The sequence below is a fragment of the Microchirus variegatus genome (genome assembly GCF_963457635.1).
Source record: "Microchirus variegatus genome assembly, chromosome: 2".
NCBI lineage: Eukaryota > Metazoa > Chordata > Actinopteri > Pleuronectiformes > Soleidae > Microchirus > Microchirus variegatus.
The window spans coordinates 30,023,065-30,035,447 of record NC_139803.1 but is presented as its reverse complement, the minus strand read 5'-3'; the positions used below and the strand labels follow the sequence as shown (position 1 = coordinate 30,035,447).

At 39.6% G+C, this 12,383-nt stretch overlaps 1 protein-coding gene across 1 annotated transcript; it reads left to right on the top strand.

Moving 5' to 3' along the window:
* Positions 1-302: 302 nt before the first annotated feature.
* Positions 303-10,946, top strand: plb1 (phospholipase B1; the record flags this gene model as incomplete). Its single annotated transcript, XM_083906468.1, has 40 exons — positions 303-366; positions 1,284-1,347; positions 1,543-1,577; positions 2,048-2,114; positions 2,215-2,257; positions 2,634-2,699; positions 2,788-2,853; positions 2,938-2,993; positions 3,088-3,157; positions 3,230-3,337; positions 3,425-3,466; positions 3,753-3,821; positions 4,239-4,299; positions 4,388-4,446; positions 4,548-4,621; positions 4,718-4,761; positions 4,952-5,060; positions 5,144-5,195; positions 5,316-5,396; positions 5,961-6,026; positions 6,103-6,203; positions 6,443-6,524; positions 6,732-6,836; positions 6,925-7,020; positions 7,111-7,182; positions 7,256-7,333; positions 7,432-7,492; positions 7,560-7,618; positions 8,190-8,257; positions 8,331-8,374; positions 8,471-8,570; positions 8,666-8,717; positions 8,821-8,901; positions 9,616-9,681; positions 9,789-9,883; positions 10,046-10,127; positions 10,210-10,314; positions 10,396-10,491; positions 10,574-10,648; positions 10,740-10,946. The coding sequence occupies 40 exons, from the start codon at positions 303-305 to the stop codon at positions 10,944-10,946; spliced, it is 3,021 nt and encodes a 1,006-aa protein (XP_083762594.1).
* Between the last annotated feature and the right edge of the window lie 1,437 nt (positions 10,947-12,383).

Below are 12,383 nucleotides of genomic sequence, written 5' to 3'. Positions count from 1 at the left end.
TTTTATTCAGCATCTATAATACAATACAAGTGTTATGGTCATAGGCTTAAGTGTGACTTAACCTGAGGTTATTCTTCACATTTACAGGACTGTAACTGCCAATCATATGCACAGATATGGTGACGAGGGTTTGACAAAGTCATTCGGCCGATTGTTATCCAGATAATCGTCTAACGGGGAAGATATGACTGAGGATAAAAGAGTGTGTGTGCCGTTGTTGTCAAATCTTTGCCCTCTTGGATTCTCTTTTCCTTCCTGACATAGTGAACATTTACAGTAACTCTGAGTGTTTCCATCCCATCATGACTCCCAGGTCTGTGCTCCTCATTCTGGCAGCTCTGATTGGATCCTGCGCTCAGTTTACAGGTAAAGTACAAGCAATAATTATAATAATATGAATAACAGCAATAAGGACAAAATAAATGTTTCTATATTCACACAATTCATTCACAATTATTGACTTTGAATTATTGAACTGTTTATTTTATTGATTTCAATTATTGATTTGTTTTCTTGCTCACTGTAAACCACGTCATCATTGGTGTGTGATACAAATATTTCAAGGAAAGGCTCTACGTTTTAGCTTTTACAATCAGGACAAAATATACTTTAGTAAACACGTAATTACATCTTAAATGTGCTTTATTACGTCGCCATCTATTATGTTTATAAACCCACCTCGCCTATAGCAGGAGATAAACTTGTTTTAATACATTATTAACTGAATTGTTTCTCTATCTTAGAGCTGAACTAAAGTGTTACTGTTGTAAGACACACATTTAAAAAACAAAAAAGAAGGAAAAAAAAACGTGTTTTACTACATGAACATAAAGCACTTTAACCACGCTGAGGGTTTATTACACCACACTTCACTGCTCAGGCTTAGGCTGCAGGCAATAAGTAAACATCGGTAACTTGTGAATCTTTTATAACCTTAAAGGTAAAGTAAAGAAACATGAATCTTTCTTATGGCACTGTAGTGAGAAATGGAAGTGTTTTTGACTCGTTTTTCCAGAAACTGTCAGCACTGCAAGAGAAAATGAAGACTCAACAGAAACATCAGAGAAGGTAGAGTTTACTGTGAGTTCACTGTTTCATTTTCACTCATCCATACAGAAATTAAACAACAATATTTGTGTCACAGACGGACGATTACATGTCAGTACTGTGCTCGGCAACGCCTGCACCTGTGTCTCCATCAACCTCAGGTACTTGTTCCTATGAAGGATCAGTTTTATCAAATAAGTGCTGCCTTCTGAAATTGATTTGTCTCTCACGTTCAGTCGATGCTCTCACACCTGCTGAGATCTCAGCTCTTTACACCGTGGGATTACCGCTCAATCACAGGTAAGAGCTGAGAGGAATCATGGTGAAATTTTGTGTATTATTTATTATTATTAATGAGCCTGCATTCTGACAGTTTCATACTATATTCTTACAATGACAATACAGTATGTAATCTGATCTAATATATATATTTAAATCATTGGAAGTGATTTGCAGTCAGTGTTTTCTGACACTAACGTGTGTTTTCATCATCAGGGAGGAAGCGTCCAGAGTGGTCCGTAGATTAGCTGGTAAGTCTATAGAATGTCACCTAAAACAAAATACATCTTCGTCATAGAAAATACTGGGATTACAGCATTGGTAGTTGAATGGATAATAATAATAAAAGCCTCGACTCCTTGAGTCATTTTTTCTGCTCTGTTTATGGATTTTTGTCTTCGCTGACCACAATAATCCTGTCACTGATTAACTGTCTGTGGATTTAAGATAAAAGTCAAGAGCACAGGTCAGAGGTCACAGGTCACAGGTCATTGTGAGTGACTGTCAGTGAGCGACAGAAGAAGAAGAATCATATTTTTGTCTCTCAGGATAAGAACGTTGGCCATAAACACAGGTTCCTGACCCATATTTTAAATGATATTAAGCAGCAACAACACCTCAGAATGTTCATAATCCCATAATCTGACTGTGTCATATCAGGGAATAAAGATAGTAGTGATGTATATGGTTATTTAACGTCGTGTCCATGTGATTTTAATAGAGTTGCTGTCCATGTTTACTCCTGAAATCATCACTCATGGTGTGGATCAGACCTTACTACAGCCCAGGTATCACACACACACACACACTGATTAATGGAGCTGCTGAGGTGAAGTGTGTGTGTGTGTGTATGAGAGCATGAGGTTGTGTTGTGTATTTGTTTTGCAGGAGTTTGTTGGAGGAAGCTGAAGAACTGACTCTGTCACATCAGGTGCACATTAACCCTCTTATAACAGTAATAAATACATTAGGGGGAAGAAAATCAGACTTGAACAGAATCAAATGAACGATTCAATGTAAACTGCTTTCTTTTCTGCCTTATCTTTGCGACCCCACACTTCGGACATCTAAGTTCCTCCATTTGAGATAAATAACAAGTTACCGTACATCTTTGGCCTGAGAAATAGTTCCCCAAATAAAATCTATTTAACTTTGACTTGTCAAGATGTAAGGAAATCACCAGAAAACTATGATTTGGTACCTGGTGCTACAGTTACGGTCCTCTTTCTAGTATTTATTTAACTTTTTCATTTATCGTCCCACCATGCACAGAGTATTCTCACTTCAGCATGTTCTTACTGTTGCAGGTCTCAGGCTGGAAGTTTGTGCTGTTGTTTGTCTCTGCAGATTCCACGTGTGCCTGTTCACCGCATGTAAGACCTTGTGTTTCATACAAAATAATGTTAAACGTAGTTATGAATGAACAAATGGAGTTAGTGACTGTGTCTTTTTCTACTTCAGGCTGCTGCCGATGTCACAGCTGTTGTTCAGGATGTGGACGCAGCTCTGCAGACGTTACAAACAACGGTATGTTCTGACCTGGTGTGTTGACTTGAATGAAAAAAAGGGGGAGAATGAATCTCTGAATATGTTTGGTGTGTATGTTGACAGATGCACCGCGCTTTGGTTCATGTCGCAGTATGGAGCTCGTATCCTCAGCACGATAAGTAAGACTTTTCTTACTTACTAATTTATTGTATTGGAAAAATGTCCTGAGTATTGTGAGAGAAACATTGCAGCTTCCCTTTTATTTCACCGCAGGTGTGAATGTATGAGAGATGAAGGCATTAATCAACGCCTACATCGAGCCACTCTTCTAAAAACACTGCAGGTAAATATTCTGTCTTATGTTGTACATATAGTACAGATTTGATATATTGATGTTCATCTCTGTTTTCTCTAGGACTCTTTAAGTCACGTCGTGGAAAATCAACCGTGGCAAAGCGAACGTGGAGACTTCTCTGCTGTGCTACACTCAGCTCCAGTCGTCCTTGAACCCAACTCAGACTCTGTAAGAAAAGAAAAGCTTTTAACAAATATAGTGGACAGAGTAACAATGCATTTAAAACCCACTCAAATGTACCGTGTTTCTTTGTAGGACGACACGAACAAACTTGCTGTTCAGCTGTGGACAAACATGGTGAGTTATTATAAACTGAAGTGTAGATTTATCTGCTCTCATATTGAAACAATAAGTAAGATGGAACCACAGCTAACAGCAGAGATTAGATAACACAGATGTAAAGATTAACTTGGTGGGATTATTATCTACGTGATGACTTTCTCCATCTCTCTGTAATTATGAACTCCAGAGTTGTGCAATCGGTGCCCTCTGCGTTGGACACTGCATGGTTATTATTGGCTGCTCAGAGTGGCCTCACCTGTCACTGAAATCTTAACCAATCATCATTTTTCTTCCTCTTCAGCTGCAGCCAATGACAGCTCAGACTGAGGTCATGGACACAGGTGTCGTTACTATACCTTGCCCTACTGAGGTGAGGCACACAAGTCTTTTCAGTTATATGGTGTTTTAATCACACGGTGTGGATAAATAAATTAAGACTTTATGTACATGTTTTTAATGCCCTTGGACATGCATAATTTAGTCATACTAAAGCAGATAATGAGTTTGTATGATGAGGTCTTTGTTTACATATGTGCATATGTATTACTGGAAGATGATTTACTTTCTTTACTTATAATCCCAAAGGTGAACTATAGCTAACTAAGCGATATTCTTATTTCAGGATAAACCTTTCCTGCGGACTCAGATTAATTCCCCTAATGATGGAGAAAACAACAAACCTTCCACACATTCTGCTGTAAGTGTTTCTCCTCCGCTACAGACAGTTTATTATGTAACAGCACAAAATTATAATTAAGAAATACTAAAGAACACTGTGTGTTTTTAGGTTATGGGGACTGAGATGCCCTGCACAGACCGCAGTCCTTCTCCTACCACACCTGCTTCAGGTGAAGAATATTTTTGAGCTGTTGTTCTTCTTTTCTTTTTGAGGGAGGGAAATTAACTGAAATCTTTTATATTCCTGTTTCTGTGCAGTTCATGAACTCAGACCTGGAGATATCAAGGTGGTGGCAGCACTCGGCGACTCCCTGACTGTGAGCGTTCCCCTTCTCCTCTTAGTCAAATATATCTGAAAGGTCCAAATACAAACATATATACATACATATATATTCTTGTTCATGGTCTCATTCTGCAGGCAGCCAATGGTGTTGGTGCAAAGGCAGACAACCTCCTGTTAGTGATTAATGAATACAGAGGACTTTCGTGGAGGTGAGACGATCAAACCTTCTCATTTCGGTTGTTTGGTTGGTGAAAATTTCTGCTTATAAAGAATGAATCTTTGCTATTCTTCTGCGTCTTTCACAGCATTGGCGGTGATAAAAACATCACCAGTGTGACCACGCTGCCAAGTAGGTTTTGAATTTAATTACACTAAAAGCAATTTTAAAAAACAACATTAAACTATCATCAAAAGGTGTTTTACAGAGCTTTAATTTAATTTCAGCCGTTTTTATAGTCTCTTTAGCGCCTCCTGATGGTAGATGATGAATGGAAATAAAAACATATTCTTCATTATTTCCCTGTGATTGATGTTTGCAGACATACTGAGGGAGTTTAACCCCTCCCTGACTGGCTTCTCTCGGGGAACAGGGAACCAGAATAATCCCAGGGCCTTTCTCAATCAGGCTGAGGCCGGAGCTAAGAGTGGGTCAGTCGTTTTCTTTTGAATCACAACAACTCAAACCATATATAACCCAAACTAAATGATCTAAACTCTTGTTGTATCTTCAGTGACATGGTGCGACAGGTGCGCGTCCTCGTGGACAAGATGAAAAAAGACTTGGTAAATACGGCGGTGAACTTGAAGCACTCACTGATACTGACTGTTACAGAGTAACCTTTGTCACACTTTTTATGTTCATATTGTCTCTGAATGAACACACTTCTCTTATCTTCTTTATAGCGAGTCGATTTTCACAACGACTGGAAAGTGATCACCATGTTTATTGGAGGCAATGACATTTGTGATTTCTGCACGGACTCCGTAAGCATCAAGATTAGGCAAAACCTTAATATTTGACATTGTTACATTGTCATTATTACTTTTATGTGCAGTTGTTGAATTGTCTTAAAGCTGTAGGGAGTAACACCTGTCCAGTAGGGCCACATGGTTGGTGTAATTGCTGCACACAGGAAGTGAGTCAGGACAGACTGAGGCAAAAACCACATTGGGCTAGTAAAGCGAGACAGCTGGAGACAAAGAGATGCACCCACACAAAGTTCAAAAGACGTTAATTCTACTGCTCAAAAAGTTTGACAGGATGAATTCTTCATGTCTCCGCCCGCCCCTGCTTTCCTGGGGTGTACAAACAAATACTCCCTCAGTCAGGTCTGATAGTTTTGCTTGACAGAGCTTGATTTCATATGAAGGATGCAGCATTGTTTCAAAAAAACAAAAAGTTACTTACTGCAGCTTTAAATTATCATAGAGAATAAAAATAATGTCCTGAATTTTAGATTCAGACCAATTTTCCTGTCATATTTCCACTGTAAATGACAGATTTGTTTGAACTGTCGTGAAGTTCTAACCGATAATTTTTCTTCACAGATTATTTTCTCGCCCAGGAATGTGGTCAATCATATCCGCCAGGCTCTGGACATCCTCCACAGTGAAGTATGTTCCGGACTGATTATCCTGTCACACAGAAACACAGAAAGCCTCTGATCCTTGTGTTTCTTGTATCACTCAGGTGCCTCGTGCCATTGTCAATCTGGTGGAGCTGTTAAACCTCGTGCCGCTGCGAGATCTGCACAAAGACAGCTCTCTGGGCTGTCCCTCCTGGTTTGTGAGGTATGTGAGTTCACAACAAAAATGAAGAAGATCAAGTCATCACTAAAAGGTGCATGTGTGTTTGAGCAGCTGTAGAAACGTGCTGGTCCAAGATGGCTGCTTCTATAAAGCAAATATAAATAAAAAGCTTCTTCTGAGGCTACAAAAACCTAATTATATGTATTTTGACGTAATTATGCACACATACAAACATACTTAATGACTAATGTGTTTACCCAGCTGTGATATCTGTGTTATAGGTTAGTTTGCCCGTGTGTACTGAAGGCTAAAGAGGGGTCCTCTGAACTCCAGAGACTCAATGACTTCAACCGAGCTTATCAGGTACGCCAACAGATGTTTTATTTTCATCTATTTTCTTATGTTCCTAAGAAATGTCTGTAGCTTTTGCAGAGTTGCACAAAAAGATGCAAAACACAGATCGAAAGACTCTAAAAATCACTCTAAAGGTCACATCATCTGTGTGACACAGTGAAATAATTGTCAACGTCTCTGTTTATACACTAATATGTGTGGATCTTTCTCCTCCAGCATGCTATGAGGGAGCTGGTTGATTCTGGACAATACGACACTCATGACAATTTCACTGTGGTGCTGCAGCCATTCTTCAGAGAGGTTTTCCTTCCCGTATCAGAAGTAAGCGCTGTCACATATAAAATATAAAACTGTTGTTTTTGTTTATTATAGCATGTAAAATAAAATGTGCTTCGTCTTCTTTATAAAGGACGGCCGACCTGATCGCTCCTACTTCTCACCCGACTGTTTTCATCTCAGCCAGAAAGCTCACACACTCATGGCTCGTGCTCTTTGGAACAACATGGTGTGATGATTTCCTTTAGTATTATTATTATTTCCTCCTACATTTGTATTTTTTATCTAAAATATAGCACTGACTTTTATAATCTCATAGTTGGAGCCAGTGGGAAACAAGACTTTTACTCAAGACTTTACAGCCAGCATTGCTTTGAAATGTCCCTCTGAGGTAACATTCAGAAACATTCTAAATCTACATCACCACGTTGTTCTTGTATTCACATTTCTTTATTTTGTACCAGTCTCTCCCGTTCTTCCGCACTGCTGTCAACAGCAACTACACCTTTCCTGGCCCTCCACCCACTTCTGCTCCAGTAACAGTAAGTCATCATTGTTTTAGGGCTAATAAATAAATTATCACGTGTAACAGATTACAGTGTAGAAAACGCATAATTACTAAATCTGTGTTGTTCTTTAGAACTGGGGGAGTGAGTTCTCTTGTGTGAACACAGCGGTGTCTGACTCTGTGCCCACGTCAGGTAAAGTTTAACATGATGTTATTCAGGTTTTTACATCAACTATGAGCTCATGTTGATCTCTTGTTAGCTCACAGGTTACGACCTGCAGACATCAAAGTGGTTGCTGCTCTGGGAGATTCTATAACAGTAAGTAAGGTTTATTTGTTGGTATAATTCTGTAAATGTTTGATAAAAAAAAAGATCTTAACTAAATGATTAAGCACAGACTTAGCTTTATTCGCCCAGAGCTTTTAGTTCAGTTTTGCTGTGTACGACTATGTGACTATTAATATGTAACATACACTTTTCCTATTTGGGTTTCTATATCATAGAGTAGAAAATTGGGTTTGTATAAATAAATTAAAATAAAATTACAGTGGGAATACTAAATACACAATCTTCAGGTTTTAAAAAAGGCATTTTTCATCTTCTTATGTGTTGTTGAGTCAAAGTTATGATTCAATTTATGACTCTTTTTTTTCTTAGAAATAAATATGTAGAAATAATGCAGATGTCACAAAATAGAGTTTTTCTTTTATTAACTGTGTTTTATTTCCAAATTTCACAAATTCAATCCAATTTTAAAAAAAAAGAGTGCCTGGAGGTTGTGCTGAAAGACACTATATTGCACATTCTTATCGTCTCTGTATATACGGTTTAGCAAAACAGCCTAAACACGCTGAGTCCAGCCTTTACACCCATGCATCTTTTTTTGCAGACTGGTTTTGGTGCAAAGGCAAAGAGTCTGCTGGAGCTCAAAACCGAGTACAGAGGAGTGTCATGGAGGTACACAGAGTTTATAAACGACACAATCATGTGTGAACATTTGATTCATTCTTGTTTCATCTTCATTAACAAGCATTGGAGGGGACAAAACTCTTGAGACTGTCACAACTTTACCCAGTAAGTGATGTGTAATGCACACTAACACCACTGGATGACAGAGTCGGGCTGTGACACAGTTCATGTTTACTCTCTCTGTCTGTTGTTGCACATCAGACATCCTGAAGAAGTTCAATCCTCAAATCAAAGGAGTGTCAACGGGTCAGGGAAAAGGCCCCAATGGCTTTAATGTGGCTGTGTCAGGGGCTAAAGTAGCGTGAGTTCAAACCTTTCAAACCAAACATCAGGTGTTCAAACTGTCACCTTCTCAAATATGCTGTGCTTTTTACAATTATCTTTCAATTCACTCAGAGGAATCCCAGTGCAGGTGCGACGCCTGATTGACGCCATTAAAAACGACTCGGTGAGAGCTCTGCTGTCATTTCAGGTTAAAGTCACGTGTGTCAAATGAAGAGGAGATTTTTAATGTTGTGATCCTTTCTCCACCCTCTTCACGGGGGAAAAAGTCGGTGGATTTTCAGAACGACTGGAAGCTGGTGACCCTCTTCATCGGAGGCAACGACCTGTGTCAGTACTGCCATGACCGGGTGAGCTGCTTTAACGTAACGTCAACAGCATGAGTTTTCAAAGCACTCCCAATTAGTAAATGTCCGACTGACGCACAGCAGTGGAAAAGCCAACAGTGTTGTGTGACACCCTGTGTAGAATCTGCCTCATGATCTCACTGGAGCAGAATAATCAGGCTTTGTGAGCCGCCGCCCTCTGATTGTTTGATTGTGTCAGAGTGAGACGAGAGCAGACACGGTTTCCTTTCAATGAGCGACATTCTGCCACTCGACCCCTCCGTCACATAAACCCCCCCCCCCCCCCCTCTGCTGCCATCGGCCTCTGTCTGAATCACACGAACACATGGCGGCACAGTGACAGGCCTTGTTCTCTGAGAGGCATAAACAACACAAGTCAACCCCAGACTCTCTTCATCCCTCTCTCTCGCTCTCGTACTCTCCTTTCTTATTTTGCTTCCGTTCCCTTTTTTTTTCTCTCTCTCTCTCTCCATTACTCCCCTCGCTCTGCACGTCTCCACTGATGGGATGGCCTCTCCTCTAATGCTTGTGCTTTGCAGCAGAATATCAAACAGAGCATCCATTTAGACGAGCCCTGAAACGGCAATAGCGACAGCACAGGGTGGTTAGCTGCAGCGTTTACGCTCATACATGTACATGCACAGTGTCACGTCTTTTAGATGATGCATGCTTTTTGTTCATGATGAAATAATAGCCACATTTGTCTCAAAACTGCAGGCCTCTTTGTCACCGCAGAACTACAGCCATCACTTGAGGACAAGCTTGGACATGTTGTACAATGAGGTGAAGGAATGACGTCCAAAATTTTACATTTACATTTACAGTTCAATAAATGCAATACATCTGAATAAATAAATTATATTTTCTCTTTCTCTCTTTTTGGGTCCCAGGTTCCCAGGACAATAGTCAATGTCTTGGAGATCTTAGAAGTTTCAGGCCTGCGCAGAATCAAAAAGGACAGTCTTGGGTGCAGTGTGTTGCAAAAGTATGCTCTTTGATTCACTCATATTTTCATATTCTACATGTGCCAGGACCACTCAGTCCAAGGCATAATAATAATAGTGGATTAAACAGCAAATAGGGATCATTCTACATGTATTAAATGCCTTTAATTTCCCCAAAATCAGCTGCTAATCTTTACCTTCAGGTATGTCTGCGCGTGCTTCTTGGAACCGGAAGAAGATTCCCCAGAGCTGGCTGAAGTCAAACGGATCAATCGTGACCTACAGGTTAATTGACGAAGAACAGCCCAGAGCTGGATCATTGTGTTAGAAAATTATAACAAGTCACAAATTTGCTCTTTCCTTTCAGACTGAGACAGAAGCACTGGTGTACGGAGGCCGCTACGACGGCAGGGAGGACTTTGCTGTGGTTGTGCAGCCCTTTTTAAAAAACACAGTTGTTCCTTTGGATCTCGTAAGTTGTTCATTTTCTAACAAGTGTATAGAATCGTTTGGGACAAGAGAAGTACTGGGTGCTGTGTTACTTCTTTTCCAGGACGGCAGACCTGATACCACCTACTTCTCTGAGGACTGTTTCCATTTCAGTGAGCGGGGACACGCTGACATGGCCGTAGCTCTGTGGAATAACATGGTGAGTCTGGCAGACAGTGAAAGGACAAAGGAAGGGCTTCTGTGTTCATTATTTGAAATACACATTTCTATTTGATCTCTAGTTGGAACCAGTGGGCAGAAAACAGACATACAACAATTTTACAAATGCCAGAAATATCCTCAAATGCCCAACTGAGGTAAGAAAGCACATTTGTGATGTATCTGTCAGTCCATGGAAGTGGATTTGTCTGTGAGTTGATGGGCTTTTCTTCACTGTGTGACTTCCAGGAGCATCCGTACATCTTCACGAGGGTGAACAGCCAGAGCACTTCTCAGCCGCTCACCCCTTACAGCGTGCCAGTCTGGCTCACTGCCATTCTGCCAATCGCTGGTTTCCTGGCTGGCTGCGCCGTCACCTGGCTCTTCCTCTCCTGCAGAGCCAAGAGAAGCAAGAGGACGACGGCGACGGTGGACATGAGGACCACTGGGTTTTAAAGTGCCACTTACACTGAGAAGGAAAGCACATTATTTATTGTGATAAGATGTCTTTTATTATAATAATACACAGAGAGAAAGTGTCACCACAGAAAATACTGAGGGCCTCTCCGACGCATTACTGAAATCAAAGGGTTGGAAGATTGTGTGTTGAAGTGTTTTATGTTGGTTCTCTTTACAAATCGCTGTTGCGTGAACGTGTAAGGGAGATTTGGAGTGTTGTAGCTGGTCTAACAACTGAGGTAATGATGCAAAAACAAGCCACAACACAAAAGGAAAGACTGACCTTGTCGGCTGGACGTTAACTTATTTCTGCTGTGTTGTGTAAATTTAATTTAATTAAAAGAGAAAATTATTTTAAAACAATTTGAAAACGTCATATTTAGGGGTGCTTGAAATTAATGTCCTGATCTACATTTGTATATTTGTTTAAAGTTCATAATTTACAACAGTTCATACAGACTTAATGTAATATCCTTTGGTGAGACTGGGTTAATGGTGTAAGTTCATGTCTGGGTTAATGTAGCATGACACCCATATCATAAATGACACGACGCAGAAGAGAGCACCCATGCACGAGTTACTCAGCGCACATCACTCTGCATTTATTAGCTTTATCAGCAAAATGCTGGTACTGATAAAACTTGAACATGGTTGATTTATGACCGTCTTTCAGAGATGAAAGCCGGCAGCAGCTTCTGTTCATACAGTATCGCGTTACTCGTGTATATATCGTTCGCACACTGATATGTGGTTTTATACATTTTATCCTCAAGAATGTAAACTAATGTTAAATCCAACTGCGACAGCATTAAAATTATCCTCCTTAACTGAGTTGACTTTTAGGGGTCAATGATTATTTGACACAGTCATAGAGGCGTGAATAACATGTATTTTTCAATATTTAATGACAATGTATTGGACAACTAATGAGGGGGAACGTCTACATTTCTCTGGATAATGTAATTCAAGGCTAACCCCATTATAATTGCTACCTTATTAATAAACATAATGTATAATATGATCTGGCTTCATTACAGTTGCTCCAGCCAAGAACCTAAATATGTACAGGAACAAAGAATTACAATAAATAAAAATAAATATATATATATAATACAGATAAACGTATGAAAATGTGCATGAATATTTTAGAGCAGCTACAACAGAATGCACACATGTACCTTATAAAATTATCATCTCAGTGGGATACCACTGTCAGATGGAAAATATTGTATTGTGTTTTTGTACTGCATTTACTGTACGTCCTCTGTTATTAATTTTGATTTAGAAAATAGACCAAGTTTGGTAAACACCTTGGAAAATACACTTTTCACTTGTTTTATACAAGGTTGATGTTATTTGTGCACAGTACATGTCTCAATAAAATCACATTACATGACTACTCTTTACACTCTTTCTATATTATATAATATAAAC